This window comes from Silurus aristotelis, assembly GCF_946808225.1.
Source record: "Silurus aristotelis genome assembly, chromosome: 15".
NCBI classification, from domain to species: Eukaryota; Metazoa; Chordata; class Actinopteri; order Siluriformes; family Siluridae; genus Silurus; species Silurus aristotelis.
Genome location: NC_139588.1, coordinates 443,829 through 468,428, shown reverse-complemented (window position 1 = coordinate 468,428; position 24,600 = coordinate 443,829). Strand labels below are relative to the sequence as shown.

The 24,600-nt window shown below is 38.6% G+C and overlaps 1 protein-coding gene across 9 annotated transcripts in view; it reads left to right on the top strand.

The window, feature by feature from the left end:
• LOC310738056 (uncharacterized protein) overlaps nt 1-24,600 on the top strand; it is a 491,148-nt gene that overhangs the window by 282,458 nt on the left and 184,090 nt on the right. For all 9 annotated transcript variants that reach the window (XM_083562932.1, XM_083562939.1, XM_083562938.1 and 6 more), the window contains one exon: nt 2,718-2,891. In XM_083562932.1, coding sequence (XP_083419058.1) covers nt 2,718-2,891 — 174 coding nt within the window. The remainder of the gene's footprint in view (nt 1-2,717; nt 2,892-24,600) is intronic.

Below are 24,600 nucleotides of genomic sequence, written 5' to 3'. Positions count from 1 at the left end.
TGATCAGGCTGGAGATACTGTTCTCACTGGTTCGGCTGAATGTGATCAGGCTGGAGATACTGTTCTCACTGGTTCTGCTGAATGTGATCAGGCTGGAGATACTGTTCTCACTGGTTCAGCTGAATGTGATCAGGCTGGAGATACTGTTCTCACTGGTTCAGCTGAATGGGATCAGGCTGGAGATACTGTTCTCACTGGTTCGGTTGAATGGGATCAGGCTGAAGGTGCGTCTATTGTGCCAGAGGCAGGAACGAGTGATGCCAGGGGGAGAACCCGAGGTGACAGAGGGGAAAACAGTAATAGATACTGTCAAAGCAGCTAAACAGGTGAGTGAAGAAGAAATGAATCCAGATTATGTGAGTGATGATGCACTGTTTAAAACACCTCCTGAAAAAGGAATACAGTAAGGATGAGGAATGAAAAGTTAAAACAATGGTCTGAAACACAAGCTAATGAATGTGATGATGTTGAAAGTCCTGTTGAAGATTCTGACAGTGAAACTCTGGACAATAAGAGCAGAGGGAAGACATGTACCGTATTTTTCGGACTATAAGCCGCTACTTTTTTCCCACGTTTTGAACCCCGCGGCTTAAACAACGAAGCAGCTTATTTATGAATTTCATAAACTTCAAGCCAAAAAACTGAACCCCATAACATTAGACCAATGAAATTTTTAAATGGAAATGAAAAAAAATGCACCTCACCTGTGTTCTGAGCTGCACGGCTTCGGAAGAAAAAACTTTTTTTTAAACACACGACGATGCCAAAAGATAAACTCCCGAGAGAAATAGTTGTGAAAGGAAGGAGGAAGACAGTGAACAATGACTTTCTTGGTAGGCTACTGTTTAGATACAAGCCGTTGTAACGCGTTGAGTCTGGGTGAAGGCTATTACCAAAATACCCGCTATGCTCCTAAAGGAAGCGCAACATATTTCACCCATCTTTCGTTAAAGCCTGTGTAAAGTTCATTAGTTTCAATGTAGACACCTGTGGCTTATAGACAGGTGCGGCTTATTTATGTTTAAAATAAAAATCTTTGTCAAATTCAGTGGGTGCGGCTTATATATGGGTGCGCTTTATAGTCTGGAAATTATGGTAGTGACTATTCTTTTGGTAAAGTCAAATCTTTTTTTACAAAGATCAATAAAGATGAAAAATGTGCAGGCTAAAGATTCTTTTCCTGATCGCAAAATGTTTGTTGATTCTGTTGGGATGTTAATGAGAAGTGAGGGTGAAGAAAAATTCCTGCTAAATGAAGATCAGAACTTCAGGCAGAGGATGGGGTTTGAAACAATGTAGTTTTCTCTGCCTTCACATGCTGAAATTTGTCTTGTCTCTTTTAATAATGTGCAGAGCTGTGTAATGAGTCCTTCTGGGGTTTCTGATCATGATATTGTTATTTGTAGTGTGTTTATATCAAATATAAGGTCAAAGAGTTCCTATTGGCATTTTAATGTCTCTTTGTTGAGTGATGCAAAGTTTAAAGAGGTTTTTCGAATTTAAATAAAAAGGAATTGAAAAAAAGAGAGTTTTATAAATGTAAAACAATGGTGGGATTTTTTAATTTGGAAAGAAAGAATGGCCAGAGTAGATACATTCACTCATTGTGATCAGAGAACGGGCAGGAGCTTACAGTGCTGTCTGAAATAAGATACAGGGCTGTAAGGTTCTATAAGGATCTGTATGGGAGTGAATATAAAGATGATGAGGAAATGTCTGCCAGTTTTTATCAAGGTTTACCGAAGCTTCCAAAAAAGTCAAAGGAGGCACTAGAGAAGCCTTTGTGTTCACAAGAGCTATGGAAGGTATTGTAGATTATGGAGAGTAGAAAAGCTCCAGTACTTGATGCCTTTTGGGAGGTGTTGGGTGAGGATCTCTTGGATGTTCTCATTGAGAGCATAGCTGAGTGTTTTTTTACCAGTGAGCTGTAGGAGAGCTGTGATTACTCTACTACCCAAGAAAGGTGACCTTCAAGAAATTAACAACTGGAGACCAGTGAGCCTGTTGTGCTCTGATCTAAAAATCTTTTCTAAAACTCTGGCAAATAGATTAAGGGAAGTGATGGGGGACATCATACATCCTGACCAGACGTATTGTGCCTGGTAGGTTTATTTCTGAGAACATTTTACTTGTTGGAGATGTAATAGAGGTTGCTGGCCTATTGGGCATTAATTTAGGGCTCATCTCCATTGATCAGGAAAAAGCTTTTTATAGGGTTGAGCACCAATATCTTTGGAACACCTTTTATGTTCTTGGTTTTGGCCCAGGTTTTATTGAAGAAGTTAAAGTGTTATATAAAGACATTGAGAGTATGCTAAAAATCAATGGTGGTTTGTCTGCCATAGTGTTAACAGGGGCATAAGACAAGGTTGTGACTCTCTGGAACGCTTTACTCCTTAGCAATCGAACCATTATTAAACTAATTATGGTCTAATATAGAAGACCTACTGTTACCTCATGTTAATCTGCAACATCAGATATCAGCTGATGTAATGATAAAGGTCAATGGGCAGAATGATATAAATACTCGAGTAGTATTTATACTTTCACACGCACACACGCACACACACACACACACACACACACATACTGCATAAAAGAAACAGATAGTTCTCACTAAATAAAATGTTTTAATATATACACTCATTTCAAAACACACAGGATGTGTAATGTGTAGAAACTGAGAGAGTGAAGTATGTGTCATTGTGTATCTGCAGGTTGCGTGATTGTGAAGTATCAGATGAAGGCTGTGCTGCTCTCGCTTCAGCTCTGAGATCAAACCCCTCACACCTGAGAAAACTGAATCTGACTAAGAATAAAGTAGGAGACTCAGGAGTGAAGTGTCTCTCTGCTGTACTGGAGAATACTCACTGTAAACTGGAGATACTGTGGTAAGATCATCTCTTTGAGAGTCACATGACCTGCTCCTCAGTAACACACATTCTCTAATAGTGAGACTGAAGCAGAGCTTTTAGGTTCAGCATCAATGTTCTGAGGAGGAACTTTATAGTTGTATTTTTTTACTTTTGTTTGTTAGATTAAATTCATGTTGATTTAATTTTTATCTTTTTATAATCATGACTTTTTATTGACTTTTGTATTGTTTTAGTTTCTAATATCTAATAAATGTACAAAAGTGTTGATATACATTGAGGAAAATAAGTATTTGAACACCCTGCTATTTTGCAGGTTCTCCCACTTAGAAATCATGGAGGGGTCTGACATTGTCATTGTAGGTGCATGTCCACTGTGAGAGACATAATCTAAAAAAAAAAATCCAGAAATCACAATGTATGATTTTTAAACTATTTATTTGTATGATACAGCTGCAAATAAGTATTTGAACACCTGAGAAAGTCAATGTTAATATTTGGTACAGTAGCCTTTGTTTGCAATTACAGAGGTCAAACGTTTCCTGTAGTTTTTCACCAGGTTTGCACACACTGCAGGAGGGATTTTGGCCCACTCCTCCACACAGATCTTCTCTAGATCAGTCAGGTTTCTGGCCTGTCGCTGAGAAACACGGAGTTTGAGCTCCCTCCAAAGATTCTCTATTGGGTTTAGGTCTGGAGACTGGCTAGGCGACGCCAGAACCTTGATATGCTTCTTACAGAGCCACTCCTTGGTTATCCTGGCTGTGTGCTTCGGGTCATTGTCATGTTGGAAGACCCAGCCTCGACCCATCTTCAATGCTCTAACTGAGGGAAGGAGGTTGTTCCCCAAAATCTCGCAATACATGGCCCCGGTCATCCTCTCCTTAATACAGTGCAGTCGCCCTGTCCCATGTGCAGAAAGACACCCCCAAAGCATGATGCTACCACCCCCATGCTTCACAGTAGGGATGGTGTTCTTGGGATGGTACTCATTATTCTTCTTCCTCCAAACAGGTTTAGTGGAATTATGACCCAAAAGTTCTATTTTGGTCTCATCTGACCACATGACTTTCCCCCATGACTCCTCTGGATCATCCAAATGGTCATTGACAAACTTAAGACATGCCTGGACATGTGCTGGTTTAAGCAGGGGAACCTTCAGTGCCATGCATGATTTCAAACCATGACGTCTTAGTGTATAACAACAGTAACTTTGGAAACGGTGGTCCCAGCTCTTTTCAGGTCATTGACCAGCTCCTCCCGTGTAGTTCTGGGCTGATTTCTCACCTTCCTTAGGATCATTGAGACCCCACGAGGGAGATTGACAGTCATGTTTAGCTTCCTCCATTTTCTAATGATTGCTCCAACAGTAGACCTTTTTTCACCAAGCTGCTTGGCAATTTCCCCATAGCCCTTTCCAGCCTTGTGGAGGTGTACAATTTTGTCTCTAGTGTCTTTGGACAGCTCTTTGGTCTTGGCCATGTTAGTAGTTGGATTCTTACTGATTGTATGGGGTGGACAGGTGTCTTTATGCAGCTAACGACCTCAAACAGGTGCATCTAATTTAGGATAATAAATGTAGTGGAGGTGGACATTTTAAAGGCAGACTAACAGGTCTTTGAGGGTCAGAATTCTAGCTGATAGACAGGTGTTCAAATACTTATTTGCAGCTGTATCATACAAATAAATAGTTTAAAAATCATATATTGTGATTTTTTTTTTTTTTTTTTTAGATTATGTCTCTCACAGTGGACATGCACCTACAATGACAATTTCAGACCCCTCCATGATTTCTAAGTGGGAGAACTTGCAAAATAGCAGGGTGTTCAAAATACTTATTATATATATATATATACACACAGTAGACTCTGTAAAACCCCTGAGCTAAAACTGATTCTGATTGGGTAAGAAGACACAGTAACCAGAGATGTGTGAGTCCAGACAAAGACATTCCGTGTACCTTACATGCTCACATCATAAAGATTGTATAGACATTGAACAGATAACATAGGAATGTGTGTTTAGAGAACTAGTATAAGGCCCATCTTAATACTAATATATATTTTCCCCACCTTCTCCACCTCTTCTCCCTGCAACCGCACCCCTCCACTGCCCTCCCTCTCATTCACACACATGTACTCTGTCTTACTCCTACTGACTTTCATTCCCCTTTTCTCCAGCATGCACCTCCACCTCTCCAGGCTCTTCTCCACCTACTCCCTACTCCAACCACAAATCACAATATCCTCCACAAACAACATAGTCCATGGAGACTCCTGTCTGACCTTGTCCTTCAACCTGTCCATCACCACTGCAAACAGGAAAGAGCTCAGAGCTATTTATGTGGAAACAGTTAATAAAATGAAACACCTTCTATGACAGAATCTGTTTTATTAGCCAATTTATTTCCTTTAGTCCTAAGATCTATGGTTTCAGCCTCAACCCAAGTACTTCAGGCCGTGCCCCACGTCTCTCACAGTAATGCACTTTTATTTTCATTCAAAAAGGTGATTCATTTTGCTCATATTTCTGTAAGTTGATTGAAAGGATAAACCACTTAAGATGAACCATCTAGTTCTCAAGGGGGTCCTTAACAAATAGACAGAAACTACTGTACATAAAGCAAAATAGACAAAACAATTCAAATACATACACAGAGAAAAACTCTCCCAGGTCCAGCCAATCCCCACCACACCAACTTGTTCCCCAAAGAATGTTCAAATACATGCAGTAAATGTACAAATACTAAAACAAAGCTCTGCATGCATTAACATGCATAAACACCTTACTATACACATAACTTTCTATATCTCAGATGTAATTTTAAGCAAGATCAGATTGTTTGAAGTTGAGTAAAAAGACATGCCATAAATGATGAATTAATAATGCAGTGTGATGTCAAATTAAACAAGATTCCACATATAAATATGCTTAATCTATACACTATATTGCTAAAAGTTTGTGGACACCTGGCCATAAGATTTATATGTGATTTTTGAACATCCCATTCCACATTCAGTCTCCATTTGCTCTTATAATAAGCTTCCCTCTCTGGAAAGATGTTCCACTAGATTATGGATTGTGTTTGTTTAGATTTGTGCTCATTCAGACAGAAGGGTCTTAGTAAAGTCAGGTACTGATGTAGGTGAGGTGAAGAGGACTTGGGTTTAATAGGGTTGAGGAAAGTATTTATGTTATAATGTTTATAATACACTCACACTCCCATAATATCTCACACCTCATACCTGTCTCATACCTGTTTAGAGCATTCAAAAAATACAAGTTCATTTCCTTCGACACAGTCCTTTGTGCACATCCATCTGAAGAAATACAGAAAAACAAAACAGCAAGAGGTTTTTATAGAAGAAGGTGAAGTTCAGTTCTTGTATGTGTAAAGCATCAACAAATTTACTTTCTTTTGGCTTCTCCCATTAGGGGTCGCCACAGCGGATCATCCGCATGTTTTTACGCTGGATGCCCTTCCTTACGCAACCCTCCCCATTTATCCAGGCTTGGGACCGGCACTAAGAGTGGCCGGGGTTGGTTCCCTGACCGGGGATCGAACCCGGGCCGCAGCGGTGAAAGCGCCACATCCTAACCACTAGACCACCAGGGGACCTTGTAAAGCATCAACAAATACACAAAGAAATTCTGAAGAGTAACAGCAATGGGGGCATTTCATCAACACAGTTAATGGAAAGCTGTGCTCACTTGAAAAAACCTGGCTTGAATTAACAGTAACATTCACTGCAGGCTCAAGCCATTCCACCAAACTAATTAAGCTATGTGTAGTCAACACTGACTTCAACCAGGCTCAACCAGCTGACAGTTTAGGGACTTGACCAGCTAACTTTGCTATGAGCTGATTGGCTGTTAAAAACAGGTGCCACAAGGCTTAAAACTGACTGAACTCTTCAGGGCTGCTTATGTTCTCCATGCACAAGCACAATGCTTATTCAAGCACACTGGTCTATTTTTTTTCAATACCCTGGTCTATTTTTTTTTAGAACAAACAATCATACATTTGAATAAGTTAATTACCTAAATTGTGTTTTCTTCTTCATCCTTACTGGTGTCTGGACTACTGAGCCACTTTGATCTTCTGCTTCAACATGTGGAAGGGCAGAGGCCTCAGGGCCTAAAGCAGTCTTGTACTGTTAGAGGACCACTTGCAACCTTTCTGACATCTTCTTAAGAGACAGCAAAGTCCCTCATTTCCCTTGTCTACATCGCAAAATACAAAAGAGATAACATCAAAGACAAACTACATTTTAAGAGTGCTTCATGAGGCAACAATTCACCGATTTAAATCTGTATACCAGGATGGCTGGCATTTTCTTGTGCATCATTGTCATACTGCCAGCTACCTGTGGAATAAACCCACTTAAGGCAACTCTGATGTCTCACTGAGGTGACTTTATGCAGCGAAGCCCAAAGCAGCAGAAAGCGATTTGTGTTGCAGCCAATGTCTAATAGCTATTTTATGTTAACATCTTTCTTCTACAGGTGTGGTAAAGTAACACCTTGTGTAGAATTCAAGGAGTTACATTAATAAAAAGGTTTTTGATGATGCTGACCAGCTGGATTTTCTATGTTGACTGGAGGAGATAATAATAAGCTTGATGTTATGCTAACCTTTTGTTACACATCAGGAAACAAATTCTAATGTTCAAAATTATTTAGTTCATTTCAGCTTTCATGTAACAGCAACAATACAATAAATCTCTTAAGCAAATGTGACACACTTTAAAGCCCTAAGACTTTAAAGACAAATGACCATCTCAAACAGAGCTGTTCTACTTCATCCAAGTTCTGTGATAGACACTGATATGTTTTTTTATTGTAATATGGACAGGGGTTTTATTAAACTTACACTCCTCAGCTATCTTGTATTTGAGAACAACTGGCAGGCTCTGCAAGCATGTGCAGTGTTGTTCCATCTCCAACACCAAAATGCTTTTGTCCTCTTGCAGTCACATTGTCAACATCACTTGGTCATGCATTTGCTTCTTGATTGAAATGTTTGCTAAGAATCAACAATAGTTATATGTTTATATGAGACGATCTTGCATAATAGCATGGCACTGTTTTGTAACTACAAACACATACTTCTTTTATCCAAATTAAATCTTAGTTCATTGTACTCTATATAGCTGACCTGTAAATACATTCTGGTGAAGCGTCTGAAAGCTGACATACCACTGCCATGAACCTCCCACAACCATATTTGAGACATGGTGCTCTCTCCAGTAAGGGAATGCTCCACCACAGCTACATCAATGTTTGTTTCAGAGTATAGTACAAGACCATTGTAGTTCTTGATCTCCTGAAGAAGGAGTTTTTTGTCTTCTGCCAGCTTCCTTCTAAGGCGGTGGAAGCGTGCTGCTGTCTAGAAAGACAGGAAGTACAGGGGTAGAGGTTTTGTCACAACACTGTTCAACAAGTGAAAATTTATTGCACCTAAAAAAAAATGAAAGCAAAGCTGCAATAATTGAAGTATGTGAAAATTTCACTTTAGATTGATAAACAGGTAAGTCAATGGTTCAGTGTGTAACATTTAGGGTTACACATATTCCTGAAAATAAGAATTGTGCTTTAATTACTTTGGAATGAGCAGTTTTTTTATCTAAATATGGTCCCCTTTCACGGAAGCCGCCATGTTCCTACGGTAACCCACAATGGAAAAACAAACTACTGGCTCTAGATAGAACCAATCACTTTTTCTACTTCAGCTTGGAGGAAGATGGTTGTAATCTACAACCACACCGCTAGTTACCACTAAATCCTACAGACTGGACATGCGTGCAGGTGAAAGGAGCACCACAGCAGAGCTGTTTTTCCTCAAATGAAGCAGATGAAAACTCTAAGAAGCTGCGCTGTAGTGTATCGACATTGATATGTCCAGACTGGAAGATATACATATATAATAGAATATGTGATGTCTGTTTACAGAAAGAAGTTTTATAATATGGTAAAACAATTACAGTTACTCTTCCTTCAATCTTAGTGCGATGTTTCAGCTGCTTTGTGAAGGCTTGTCTGGAGAATCCCGGAGAGATGACCTTGAGTTCCTGAAAGCAGCTCAGGAGGTCCAGTGTATAAAGTGTGGAACTGTTGACAGAAGCTGGCCAATAGCCACTCCGAAGGATGTCCTTCAGTCAGGGGTCCACTGATGATGGCATGTTTGACAAACATATAGCGGCTGATGCAAGTCAAAACGGACTTGGAACAAAATAAATGTATAAAAAAAATAAAAATAAATACACATTTACTACATGCTTACTTTTACAACAGTTCAGTAACTCTGCAAATTGTAAATGGTTGAAAGACATAACACAAGTTCCTATAATCCCAGTAGAGCACTCATACTGAACTTCTTGAGTAGAATCACACATTGTTTACATTTCTCTAACTCGCTAAATCGGAAACAGATGTGTTGATTGGACTTCACACAGGAAGTGCTTTGCAGAAGTGTACTATTTTTTTTGTTTGTAAAGAACAATAATAAAAGATGTCTGTCTTGGTTTGGGTTAATAATAATACCATGTACTAAACAATAGATTTTGACACAACTGCAATTGTAAGCACAATGCCACAACACACTTGTGTGAAAATCATAAAAATAAGTTTTTACCATTGATTTTACCAAGAAAATACAAAATAAAGCTGTAGGACAATTTAGATAAAGACCAATTAAAAGTCAACTGATCAATATTTAGAAAAAAACACACCATCATTCAGTATCAAACTAAATCTTAGTCTAAATCTTTACTAAATTCTGTTCTTAATGCATCTACTGGACTGTCAGTTTTGTCTAAAGAGTTTCTTTAATTACACATGGGGTTTGGATTTAAACTTAAATTCATCACTGTGATTTACCAAATTGCTGTTGAGGATGTCGACAAACAGTCACGATCATCAAACACTAATGTGAGTTTCCCTCCGTCGAAAAGAACCATCTTTTAATACTTGAATCTTTATTTCTTAAACAACATTCTCTTCATATTCACATTTATCAGTTCATTTTGTCCCCTAATCCAGGTCAATCTTTCACTGAGGACTGAGGAGTCTATATTCAAAAAAATACAGGTAAACATTTTCATATTTCTATTTTAGCTATATTTCTACATGTTTTTATTGCTATATTTTCTATTGATAGTTCAACTCGTATATCTTCTATAAGTCTTTTAAGGGTTACAGCCCTGTGTCTCATCCATCAGAAAGTGCAGAAGAGGGGACTTCATCAGAGGTGCAGGTAAATAAGGACATTTGTATGTCATTTTGGTTCACATTTTGTTACATACACACATTTTGTACGTCTCTAAATGTGTAGATAAACTGAACGTAAGATGTGATGCGTAATTCAGGACATAGCGGAATGCAATGTTGTCGAGTTTAAAAATAAGTAGATCAACATTAAAGCTTAACACAAATCTTTTAGTAAATACTTTAAATATGATCCTTATTTTGTTCTTTTTCCATTTGTTATTGAATATCAACTGGGCCACGTCAGGTTTCTCAAATAACCATGTCACAGATACCAGTTGGATGAACATAGTTGCTTTCCTATGAAGCACAATGTAAGAGGGGCTTTAATGGAGGACTTACTAAAGCTGTTAAGGTTATTTAGTGGGGATGCTGCAAGCGTCCCACGTAGCAAGTACATTCTAGAAAAGGTGTTTAAATTGGTTTTGTCTACAAATCAGAATATCCTCATTATTGTGGCATTTGCAGCTCTTACATTGGCTTTTCAGTGTCTAAGGACAGTGGATTAAAATGCCAGATTTGCTCATCAACACAAACTGTGAGACAAAGTGTAGAATTTGGTCAGTCTTTTATTTGTATACCATTGAGGGATCCATTTAAAGCTCTTCTGGAGAATGAATTCAAAAAGATTTACAATGACCAAAACAGGGATGAAATAACGGATATTTCTGATGGGAAGTTGTACAAATATCTGAAAGCAGTTAGCGATTCTTTCTTTTCTGTGTTCCAGTCATAAAAATTCAGCATTTGGCCCTTACTATGATTTGTTAAAGAAGTACCCCCTGAGAAAAGAGATAAAAATGTCTACTATATGCCTTGTGGTTTGGCTCATCTGAACCACTAATGACTAGCTTCCTCAAACCTTTTGTGGAGGAATGCTAAATTCTTGGACAAACGAGACCTTAATGGCAAGATCCAGTAGATTAATTAATTAAAACCACAAAGGTCTATGCATTATGTGCTGTATGTGATGCTGTTGCACGACCTTTGCTGCAAAATTTCAAACAGTCTTCATCCAGGTGTTCAAGTGAGAAAAGGCACTGGGACTGTTCGAGTGTATCCTTGTTTGGAGGAGATGCCAGACCTTAGAGATCACAACACAACTGTGCAAATAGGTGAGATTGGCAAAAATAACGAACAGAGCATTTTGGTCATAAAAGGGGCATCTCTAATTGTGGACCCAATTTTCACCTGATCAATGGTGTGGTCCCTGATTACATGTATCGTGTGTTGCTGAGGGTTTGGCTGCTAATAGCCACTTCATGGTTTAATTCTAAAAGCTACAGTCAACCATGGTATACTGGTTTGAACAATTCAAGAGTAGATGAAAATCTTTTAGCAATCAAGCTTCCAAGCTTTTTTTCCTGAATCCCACGGTCTATTGTTGAGCGTAGGTTTTGGAAAGCTCCCAAATGGCAGAAATGGCTTTAATATTACAGTTTGCCAGTCCTGAAGGGGAAATGTCCAAACAAGTATCTTTGCCACTGGGTTTTACATGTACATTTTGCTAGGTTCAGACATTTGTCAAGAAGATATTGACCATGCTCATGAGGCTCTGGAGCTTTATGTTAAATCAGTTCAGTCTTTGTATGGTGAAGATCAGATGACCTACAATGTGCTCCTGCATTTGAGAAAGTGTTGAGAATGTAGGTCCTCTCTATGCCCAGTCTGATTTCATGTTTGAGAATTATAATGGCTACTTGCTTAAGCGAGTAAAAATCAGTAATGCAGTACTTCAGCAGATTTACAAAAGGGTAGCATGGTCTTGTGCATTGCCACGCATAGCTAAGGCCTGCTGTATCTTTTAAGTCCCCTGTGTAGAGTGCTAAGACAGGGCAAAAGGAAATGTTACATAGCTATCCTGCTGTATCCTGATGTCTCACCTGAAATAAAATCATTCTACATAGAAATGACCTCCAGTAAACATCACATAAGGAACTGTGCTAGATATGACAGAGTGACTGCACTTGGAGTGGCAAAGATTAGGCCTGTGTCTGAAAATGATATGAACACATTACATGCATTGCTAGATGTACCGTGACCTCTACTGGCAGCTACTAGAAAAGAAGATTTGTCAATGGAGAAGTCATTCACAGCCAAACATATACAAAGACAAAGAAAATGAACAACTCTTTTGTTATATTAAAAGATGGCAGTATTTTTAAGGTTTTATACCTTCTCTGTGTCAGTGATGACCAACATCGCCTATATGCAGTCAGAAAAATGTGGAAACTGTACAGTGCAGAAGCTGGTTCGAGGATCTACTGTCAAAATATCATTAACCTTCATGAAGACTGTTTATTTTCCTACAGGATTTGAAAGAGCAGTTGACAGCAATGACATTATGAGACCATGTATTTACATTCATTGTTGTTTGTAACAAATCAGAACATATTGTTGTAAATAATCAAAGTTAAATCAAAAATATTTCTAGAACAGTGACCTAAAATGCTAGAAATGAAGGGGTTAAAAAATGGCTTGAATATGTGACAGAAAGTCATGTATGTAAATGTCACATGGACTCTGTTGGTGATGATGTGTGTAAGAATCACTTTGAGATCTTGTAAAGTTTTATGTTTGTAGGTATAAAATAGAACTATTGTATATACTAAATGTAGAACTGTGATAAAGTTGTGATAAAGAAATTGTCACAAAGGAAGATTAAATCTGGTGATGTCATATTTGAAATAAAATCTATATTGGTATGTGAAATATGCAACTAAACCTTTAAGACACAATAATAAATAATTTAGTAATTAAAATGTGTGCTTGTGTGTAGTTTAAATGTTGTATCGTATCTAAATGTGAAAATCAGTATACAGTATGACTATTATTGACTATAGGCATAAAGACCACACGTAGGTGAAGATAAGAGCAAAGTCATGAGTGAAGTACAGATTTCATATTCAATTATCTTTCCCTGTGTTTTTACATCATGAACATCTATAAGGTTTTAGTCATATGTAGGACTTATAGAACATATATGATTAAAAATACATTCATATTATGCATTTTGTATGTGTTTATTGCAGCATATGTGTCCCTCACAATATTCTGTTGGAACATATAAGATGCAAAATAAGTGAACTTTTTGCCTTGTGATTATCAGCCACTGGTTAGTATGTATGTAAACTGTCCAATCAGCGCATGAGTTGCTTAATGTCCTAGCCAATCATATATGATAAGGGGCGGGACATGTACTGAGTATGTAGCGCCCATTATGTGACGTCATCACAGGACCTGCCCTGTAGCCTGGTGGTCACGTGGTCGTTTACGGTGCTCAATAATGTCTTGTAATTTTTTTGGTTTTGTTTTAGCCTCCGCACACAAATTTATTTGTGTATTTTTTTATGTATTAATTCATTTAAACTTTAAACAATGCAAAAAATGACAACAAAAAAAAATAAATTCTGTAAAGTTTAAATAACATTGTATTTTCTTATTTTTCGAATTTGAACTGTTTTTCTTTAGTTTATTCATTTTTGTGCTTTTGTTGTGAAGTGAAGTTTGTGTCATTGCTGCTACACTGTGCATCTGAATGATAATGGCTCAAATCTTACAATAAAATGTAGGTTTTTTCATCACATTTTCTACTTTCATTTATCTGATTCTCTCCCCAGTGTCGAACTGCTCCATGACTTTGTGTATCAGTCACCTCACAACTATAGGAAAGATTTACCCTAATCTCCTTTCTTTCTTAATTCAATCTCTGTTAGTTTCTACTCACTCAGGGTGAAACCTGGAGCTGTTTAGATGAACACAACGTTGATTTCCTGGCAGGAATTAAGGAAAGACACACGGTTACTCAGACCACATCTCTGTTATGCTAATTCCAGCATACAAACCGCTCATCAGACGCTCTAAACCCTAAACGCTTCTGAAACAGGTGAGAACCTGGCCAGCAGGAGGCGCCTCTGCTCTTCAGGACTGTTTTGTGTGCACTGACCGGGACAAGTGCGTTGATCACGTGATCATTTCCAAGACCATCACTACACGCTCCAACCAGAAACAGTGGATGACCGCAATAGTGTGTACCCACAGAGTAGAGTAAACCCATGGAGGTCTACTGGATCAGACAAGGTTCCAGGCAGAGTGCTCAGGGAATGTGTAGAGCAGATAGCGGATGTCTTCATCGACATCTTCAACATCCTCCTGAGCTGCAACTTTGTTCCTACGTGCCTCAAGACGACGACCATCATCCCTGTGCTAAAGTCTACAGTCTCCTGCCTCAATGACTACCGTCTCATCGCGCTCACACCCATCGTGAGGAAGTGCTTCAAGAGGCTCGTCATGAAGCACATCAAGACCCAGCTTCCACCCTCACTGAACTCCATGCAGTTTGTGTCATCCAAAACCTTTAATGCAACATATTTATTCACGACGTGTATAAATGTACTGCGCTACCACATGAACAAGTGTTTGTACAGCATACATGTACACACACAATCACATCTGTATAGATAGATAGATAGATAGATAGATAGATAGATAGATAGATAGATAGATAGATAGATAGATAGATAGATAGATAGATAGATAATTGTATTAAGTATAACAGACTCTTGTAGAGTTTAAGTGTAATTTTAATCAGTTAAATAAAAAACTGAACATCGGAAATTTTTGTAGTAGTAAAATGCTACCGCCTGGTGGTGATATGAGGCATTGCAACTTGTCGCAAGCTTTACTTTCGATATTTTTATGCTTCCACACGGACGGTTTTAACTTGTCGGACCTGCGCTTCACGGCAGATTTCATTGCTGATTTGAGACTTGGCGCATCAGTAAAAACAAATATTTAATGAGAATTTTTCTGTGGATTTATTTTTTAAATATCCGACTAAAGCAAGAACGTCTTGAATAAATTTGTTTTGCGTTTAAAGTTTTATTTTCACTCTTTTTATATTTATGTTCAATAAAAATGGACGGGTTCTCAGTGAATCATGAATAATTAAGCAAATAATAAAATGAATGAAATAGTTGTGACTTTTATATATTCTTTATTCTATTATATATTTTAAAATTTTATAATAGCTATCTTAGGGGGAGTGGTGGCTCCAGCGGTTAAGGCGCTGGGTTGCCGATCGGAAGGTCTGGGGTTCGAGCCCCGGTATCGCCAAGCTGCCACTCTTGGGCCCTTGAGCAAGGCCCTTAACCCTCTATGCTCCGGGGGTCCCTTACAAGGGAAATATCAAGGTCCGTGACGTCGGAGTGACGTGGGGCCGCCTTCCCGTGGGCTCACCACCTGCAGGAGGGACCGTAAGGGACGGTGCTGTGAGGATTGGGCAGCAGTCGAAGGCGGGGGTCTGCTTAGACTGCTGCCCCCGCGACCCGAATTACGGATAAGCGGGAGAAAATGAAAGGATGAATGAATAGCTATCTTATTTTTTATGTATGTAGAATATTGTTAGATACAAGATACATTATTAGATTCATTATTATTATTATTATCATTATTATTGTTATTATTATTATTATCAGAAATATGATTATATTGATAATAACAGACTCTTGTACAATTTAAGTGTAATTTTAATAAAATTTGAGGTAAAATATAAAAAATCTTAACATCGGCGATTTTTGTAGTAGTAAAATACCTCCATCTAGTGGTGATATGAGACATTGCAACTTGTCGTCGAGCGGTCTGTTTCCACACGGATGGTTTTTACTTGTCGGACCTGTGCTTCATGCCAGATTTTATTCAGTAAAAAGAAATGTTTAATATTTATTTCTCGGTGGATTTATTTTTTAATATCCGACTAAATGAAGGATGTCGTGAATACGTTTTTAAATAAAATTAAAAATGTTGTCCTTTTTTATATTTATATTTAATAACAATGGACGAGTTCTGAGTGAATCATGAATAATTAAGTAAATAAAAAAAAGGAATAAAAAAAAATCGTTGTGACTTTTATATATTCTTTATTAAATTATATATTTAAAAATTGTATAATAGCTATCCTATTTTTGTATATATGTAGAATATTATTAGATAAAAATTGGTTTGAATATGTGACAGAAAGTCATGTTTGTAAATGTCACATGGACTTTGTTGGTGATGATATGTGTAAGAATACATTGCTAGATTTATTATTATTATTATCATGATTATTATTATTATTATTATTATTAATAAGATGATTATATTGATAATAACAGACTCTTGTACAGTTTCAGTGTAATTTTAATGAAATTTGAGGTAAAAAAAAAAATAAAATAGACATCGGCGATTTTTGTAGTAGTAAAATGCTACCATCTAGTGGTGATATGAGACATTGCAACTTGTCGTGCGGTACTTTTGATATGTTTGCTCTGTTTCCACACGTACGATTTTAACTTGTCGGATCTGTGTTTCATGGCAGATTTTATTAGTAAAAACAAATGTTTAATGTTTATTTTTTGGTGGATTTGCTTTTTAAATATCTGACTAAAGAAAGGACATAGTGAATACATTTTTAAATACAGTTTAAATTTCGCCTTTTTTATATTTAATAAAAATGGACGGGTTTTAAGTGAATCATGACGCCATGGCCCAATTTCAAATTATGTTGTTCCACTGAAGCGCTCATGTATATTAGGTTGTGCTGCTAGGGCGCTAATGGGAAACACTGTTGTGCTGCCATTGCACTAGTTCAAAAGATGTTGTGCAAATATGGCTCTAATTTAAATTATTATTGTGCTGCTATGGCCCTGGTGTGAAACACTGTTCTGCAACTATAGCTCTAATGCTAATTACAGTGCTGTTATGACTATAATTCAGATTATGTTGCACTGCTATATAGCCCTGATGTGAAACACCGTTAGCATTAGAGCTATAGGAGCAGAACAGTGTATCCCACCAGGGCCCTAGTAGCACAAAATTATTTGAATTGGAGTCATAGTAGCACAACAGTTAGCAGAACAATGGTGTGCTACTATGACTCCAATTCAAATAATGCTGTGCTGCTATGGTTCTAATGCTAATTATGTAGTGCTGCTATGACTATAATCCAAATGATCTTGGCCAACTATGGCTCTAAGTCAAATGATGCTCTGCTACCATGGCTCTAATTCAAATCATGTTGTGCTGTTATGGCCCTAGTGGGAAACACTGTTCCGCTACTGTAGCTCTAATAAGAATTATGCAGTACTGATATGGCTCTAATTCAAAGTACGTTGTGCTACTATGGCTCTCATTCAAATTATGGTGTGCTGCTAGGGACCCCAGCCCTGATGTGGCTACAGGGCACTGGTGTGAAACACTATACTGCTACTATAGCTCTAATGCTAACTGTGTTTTACATCAGGGCCCTAACAGCACAACATACCTTGAGTTAGAGTCATAGTAGCACAACATTGATCTGCTACTATAGCTCTAATGCTAACCATGTTGTGCTACTATGACTCTAATACAAATTATGTTGTGCTGCTAGGGCCGTGATGTGAAACACTCTACTGCTACTATAGCTCTAATGCTAATTATGTAGTGCTGCTATAACTATAATTCAAATTATGTTGGCCAACTATGACTCTAATTCAAATTACGTTGTGCTACCATGGCTCTAATTTGAAATATGTTGTGCCTCTAGGGCCCTGATGTAAAACACTGTGCTGCTACTATAGCCCTAATGCTAATTATGTAATGCCCATATGAATCCAATACAAAACATGTGGGCCAACTATGGCTCTAAGTTAATATATGTTGTGCCTCTAGGGCCCTGATGTGAAACACTGTACTGCTACAATAGCTCTAATGCTAATTATGTAGTGCTGCTATGACTCTAAGTCAATTTATGTTGTGCTACTAGGGCCCTGATGTGAAACACTGTACTGCTACAATAGCTCTAATGCTAACTGTGTTTCACATCAGGGCCCTAACAGCACAACATACCTTAAGTTAGAGTCATAGTAGCACAACATTGTTCTGCTACTATAGCTCTAATGCTAACAATGCTGTGCTACTATGGCTCTAATTTAAAATATGTTTTGCCACTAAGGCCCTGATGTAAAACATTGTGCTGCTACTATAGCTCTAATGCTAATTATGTTGTGCCTCTATGACTCTAATCCAAATGATCTTGGCCAACTATGGCTCTGAGTCAAATGATGCTCAGCTACTAAGGCTCTAATTCAAATCATGGTGTGCTACTATGGCCCTGTTGTGAAACACTGTACTGCTACTATAGCTCCAATGCGCTCTATATATACAGTGAGGAAAATAAGTATTTGAACACGCTGCTATTTTGCAAGTTCTCCCACTTAGAAATCATGAAGGGGTCTGAAATTGTCATCGTAAGTGCATGTCCACTGTGAGAGACATAATCTAAAAAAAAAAATCCAGAAATCACAATATATGATTTTTAAACTATTTATTTGTATCATACAGCTGCAAATAAGTATTTGAACACCTGTCTATCAGCTAGAATTCTGACCCTCAAAGACCTGTTAGTCTGCCTTTAAAATGTCCACCTCCACTACATTTATTATCCTAAATTAGATGCACCTGTTTGAGGTCGTTAGCTGCATAAAGACACCTGTCCACCCCATACATTCAGTAAGAATCCAACTACTAACATGGCCAAGACCAAAGAGCTGTCCAAAGACACTAGAGACAAAATTGTACACCTTCACAAGGCTGGAAAGGGCTACGGGGAAATTGCCAAGCAGCTTGGTGAAAAAAGGTCCACTGTTGGAGCAATCATTAGAAAATGGAAGAAGCTTAACATGACTGTCAATTTCCCTCGGTCTGGGGCTACATGCAAGATCTCACCTCGTGGGGTCCCAATGATCCTAAGGAAGGTGAGAAATCAGCCCAGAATTACATGGGAGGAGCTGGTCAATGACCTGAAAAGAGCTGAGACCACCGTTTCCAAGGTTACTGTTGGTAATACACTAAGACATCATGGTATGAAATCATGCATGGCACGGAAGGTTCCCCTGCTTAAACCAGCACATGTCCAGGCACGTCTTAAGTTTAAGAATGACCATTTGGATGATCCAGAGGAATCATGGGAGAAAGTCATGTGGTCAGATGAGACCAAAATAGAACTTTTAGGTCATAATTCCACTAAACGTGTTTGGAGGAAGAAGAATGATGAGTACCATCCCAAGAACACCATCCCTACTGTGAAGCATGGGGGTGGTAGCATCATGCTTTGGGGGTGTTTTTCTGCACATGGGACAGGGCGACTGCACTGTATTAAGGAGAGGATGACCGGGGCCATGTATTGCGAGATTTTGGGGAACAACCTCCTTCCCTCAGTTAGAGCATTGAAGATGGGTCGAGGCTGGGTCTTCCAACATGACAATGACCCGAAGCACACAGCCAGGATAACCAAGGAGTGGCTCTGTAAGAAGCATATCAAGGTTCTGGCATGGCCTAGCCAGTCTCCAGACCTAAACCCAATAGAGAATCTTTGGCGGGAGCTCAAACTTCGTGTTTCTCAGCGACAGGCCAGAAACCTGACTGATCTAGAGAAGATCTGTGTGGAGGAGTGGGCCAAAATCCCTCCTGCAGTGTGTGCAAACCTGGTGAAAAACTACAGGAAACGTTTGACCTCTGTAATTGCAAACAAAGGCTACTGTACCAAATATTAACATTGACTTTTTTAGGTGTTCAAATACTTATTTGCAGCTGTATCATACAAATAAATAGTTTAAAAATCATATATTGTAATTTCTGGATTTTTTTTTTTTTAGATTATGTCTCTCACAGTGGACATGCACTTACGATGACAATTTCAGACCCCTTCATGATTTCTAAGTGGGAGAACTTGCAAAATAGCAGCGTGTTCAAATACTTATTTTCCTCACTGTATATATATATATATATATATATATATATATATATATATATATATATATATATATATATATATATATATATATATATGCAGTGCTGCCATGACTCTAATTCAAATCATGTTGCCCAACTATCACTCTCATTCAAATTATGGTGTGCTGCGAGGGACCCTAGCCCTGATGTGGCTACAGGGCTACAGGCCCCTCTTGTGAAACATCAGGGACCTAGCAGCACAACATAACTTGAGTTAGAGTCATAGTTAGCATTAGAGCTATAGTAGCAGAACAATGTTGTGCTACTATGACTCTAACTCGAGTTATGTTGTGCTACTAGGGCCCTGATGTGAAACACTGTCCTGCTACTATAGCTCTAATGCTAACTGTGCTTCACATTAGGGCCCTAGCAGCACAACATAGTTAGCATTAGAGCTATAGTAGCAGAACAACCCTAATTCGAACAGTGCTAACCCTAACTCCATGTCACTCAGGCTGCGCTAACCTTAATTCGAACAGTGCCAACCCTAACCCTAACCCCATATCATTCAGGCTGCGCTAACCCTAATTCGAACAGTGCTTTCAGTGATTTTTGTAGTAGTAAAATGCTACCATCTAGTGGTGATATGAGACATTGCAACTTGTCGTGCGGTACTTTTGATATGTTTGCTCTGTTTCCACACGTACGATTTTAACTTGTCGGATCTGTGTTTCATGGCAGATTTTATTAGTAAAAACAAATGTTTAATGTTTATTTTTTGGTGGATTTGCTTTTTAAATATCTGACTAAAGAAAGGACATAGTGAATACATTTTTAAATACAGTTTAAATTTCGCCTTTTTTATATTTAATAAAAATGGACGGGTTTTAAGTGAATCATGACGCCATGGCCCAATTTCAAATTATGTTGTTCCACTGAAGCGCTCATGTATATTAGGTTGTGCTGCTAGGGCGCTAATGGGAAACACTGTTGTGCTGCCATTGCACTAGTTCAAAAGATGTTGTGCAAATATGGCTCTAATTTAAATTATTATTGTGCTGCTATGGCCCTGGTGTGAAACACTGTTCTGCAACTATAGCTCTAATGCTAATTACAGTGCTGTTATGACTATAATTCAGATTATGTTGCACTGCTATATAGCCCTGATGTGAAACACCGTTAGCATTAGAGCTATAGGAGCAGAACAGTGTATCCCACCAGGGCCCTAGTAGCACAAAATTATTTGAATTGGAGTCATAGTAGCACAACAGTTAGCAGAACAATGGTGTGCTACTATGACTCCAATTCAAATAATGCTGTGCTGCTATGGTTCTAATGCTAATTATGTAGTGCTGCTATGACTATAATCCAAATGATCTTGGCCAACTATGGCTCTAAGTCAAATGATGCTCTGCTACCATGGCTCTAATTCAAATCATGTTGTGCTGTTATGGCCCTAGTGGGAAACACTGTTCCGCTACTGTAGCTCTAATAAGAATTATGCAGTACTGATATGGCTCTAATTCAAAGTACGTTGTGCTACTATGGCTCTCATTCAAATTATGGTGTGCTGCTAGGGACCCCAGCCCTGATGTGGCTACAGGGCACTGGTGTGAAACACTATACTGCTACTATAGCTCTAATGCTAACTGTGTTTTACATCAGGGCCCTAACAGCACAACATACCTTGAGTTAGAGTCATAGTAGCACAACATTGATCTGCTACTATAGCTCTAATGCTAACCATGTTGTGCTACTATGACTCTAATACAAATTATGTTGTGCTGCTAGGGCCGTGATGTGAAACACTCTACTGCTACTATAGCTCTAATGCTAATTATGTAGTGCTGCTATAACTATAATTCAAATTATGTTGGCCAACTATGACTCTAATTCAAATTACGTTGTGCTACCATGGCTCTAATTTGAAATATGTTGTGCCTCTAGGGCCCTGATGTAAAACACTGTGCTGCTACTATAGCCCTAATGCTAATTATGTAATGCCCATATGAATCCAATACAAAACATGTGGGCCAACTATGGCTCTAAGTTAATATATGTTGTGCCTCTAGGGCCCTGATGTGAAACACTGTACTGCTACAATAGCTCTAATGCTAATTATGTAGTGCTGCTATGACTCTAAGTCAATTTATGTTGTGCTACTAGGGCCCTGATGTGAAACACTGTACTGCTACAATAGCTCTAATGCTAACTGTGTTTCACATCAGGGCCCTAACAGCACAACATACCTTAAGTTAGAGTCATAGTAGCACAACATTGTTCTGCTACTATAGCTCTAATGCTAACAATGCTGTGCTACTATGGCTCTAATTTAAAATATGTTTTGCCACTAAGGCCCTGATGTAAAACATTGTGCTGCTACTATAGCTCTAATGCTAATTATGTTGTGCCTCTATGACTCTAATCCAAATGATCTTGGCCAACTATGGCTCTGAGTCAAATGATGCTCAGCTACTAAGGCTCTAATTCAAATCATGGTGTGCTACTATGGCCCTGTTGTGAAACACTGTACTGCTACTATAGCTCCAATGCGCTCTATATATACAGTGAGGAAAATAAGTATTTGAACACGCTGCTATTTTGCAAGTTCTCCCACTTAGAAATCATGAAGGGGTCTGAAATTGTCATCGTAAGTGCATGTCCACTGTGAGAGACATAATCTAAAAAAAAAAATCCAGAAATCACAATATATGATTTTTAAACTATTTATTTGTATCATACAGCTGCAAATAAGTATTTGAACACCTGTCTATCAGCTAGAATTCTGACCCTCAAAGACCTGTTAGTCTGCCTTTAAAATGTCCACCTCCACTACATTTATTATCCTAAATTAGATGCACCTGTTTGAGGTCGTTAGCTGCATAAAGACACCTGTCCACCCCATACATTCAGTAAGAATCCAACTACTAACATGGCCAAGACCAAAGAGCTGTCCAAAGACACTAGAGACAAAATTGTACACCTTCACAAGGCTGGAAAGGGCTACGGGGAAATTGCCAAGCAGCTTGGTGAAAAAAGGTCCACTGTTGGAGCAATCATTAGAAAATGGAAGAAGCTTAACATGACTGTCAATTTCCCTCGGTCTGGGGCTACATGCAAGATCTCACCTCGTGGGGTCCCAATGATCCTAAGGAAGGTGAGAAATCAGCCCAGAATTACATGGGAGGAGCTGGTCAATGACCTGAAAAGAGCTGAGACCACCGTTTCCAAGGTTACTGTTGGTAATACACTAAGACATCATGGTATGAAATCATGCATGGCACGGAAGGTTCCCCTGCTTAAACCAGCACATGTCCAGGCACGTCTTAAGTTTAAGAATGACCATTTGGATGATCCAGAGGAATCATGGGAGAAAGTCATGTGGTCAGATGAGACCAAAATAGAACTTTTAGGTCATAATTCCACTAAACGTGTTTGGAGGAAGAAGAATGATGAGTACCATCCCAAGAACACCATCCCTACTGTGAAGCATGGGGGTGGTAGCATCATGCTTTGGGGGTGTTTTTCTGCACATGGGACAGGGCGACTGCACTGTATTAAGGAGAGGATGACCGGGGCCATGTATTGCGAGATTTTGGGGAACAACCTCCTTCCCTCAGTTAGAGCATTGAAGATGGGTCGAGGCTGGGTCTTCCAACATGACAATGACCCGAAGCACACAGCCAGGATAACCAAGGAGTGGCTCTGTAAGAAGCATATCAAGGTTCTGGCATGGCCTAGCCAGTCTCCAGACCTAAACCCAATAGAGAATCTTTGGCGGGAGCTCAAACTTCGTGTTTCTCAGCGACAGGCCAGAAACCTGACTGATCTAGAGAAGATCTGTGTGGAGGAGTGGGCCAAAATCCCTCCTGCAGTGTGTGCAAACCTGGTGAAAAACTACAGGAAACGTTTGACCTCTGTAATTGCAAACAAAGGCTACTGTACCAAATATTAACATTGACTTTTTTAGGTGTTCAAATACTTATTTGCAGCTGTATCATACAAATAAATAGTTTAAAAATCATATATTGTAATTTCTGGATTTTTTTTTTTTTAGATTATGTCTCTCACAGTGGACATGCACTTACGATGACAATTTCAGACCCCTTCATGATTTCTAAGTGGGAGAACTTGCAAAATAGCAGCGTGTTCAAATACTTATTTTCCTCACTGTATATATATATATATATATATATATATATATATATATATATATATATATATATATATATATATATATATATATATATATATATATATATGCAGTGCTGCCATGACTCTAATTCAAATCATGTTGCCCAACTATCACTCTCATTCAAATTATGGTGTGCTGCGAGGGACCCTAGCCCTGATGTGGCTACAGGGCTACAGGCCCCTCTTGTGAAACATCAGGGACCTAGCAGCACAACATAACTTGAGTTAGAGTCATAGTTAGCATTAGAGCTATAGTAGCAGAACAATGTTGTGCTACTATGACTCTAACTCGAGTTATGTTGTGCTACTAGGGCCCTGATGTGAAACACTGTCCTGCTACTATAGCTCTAATGCTAACTGTGCTTCACATTAGGGCCCTAGCAGCACAACATAGTTAGCATTAGAGCTATAGTAGCAGAACAACCCTAATTCGAACAGTGCTAACCCTAACTCCATGTCACTCAGGCTGCGCTAACCTTAATTCGAACAGTGCCAACCCTAACCCTAACCCCATATC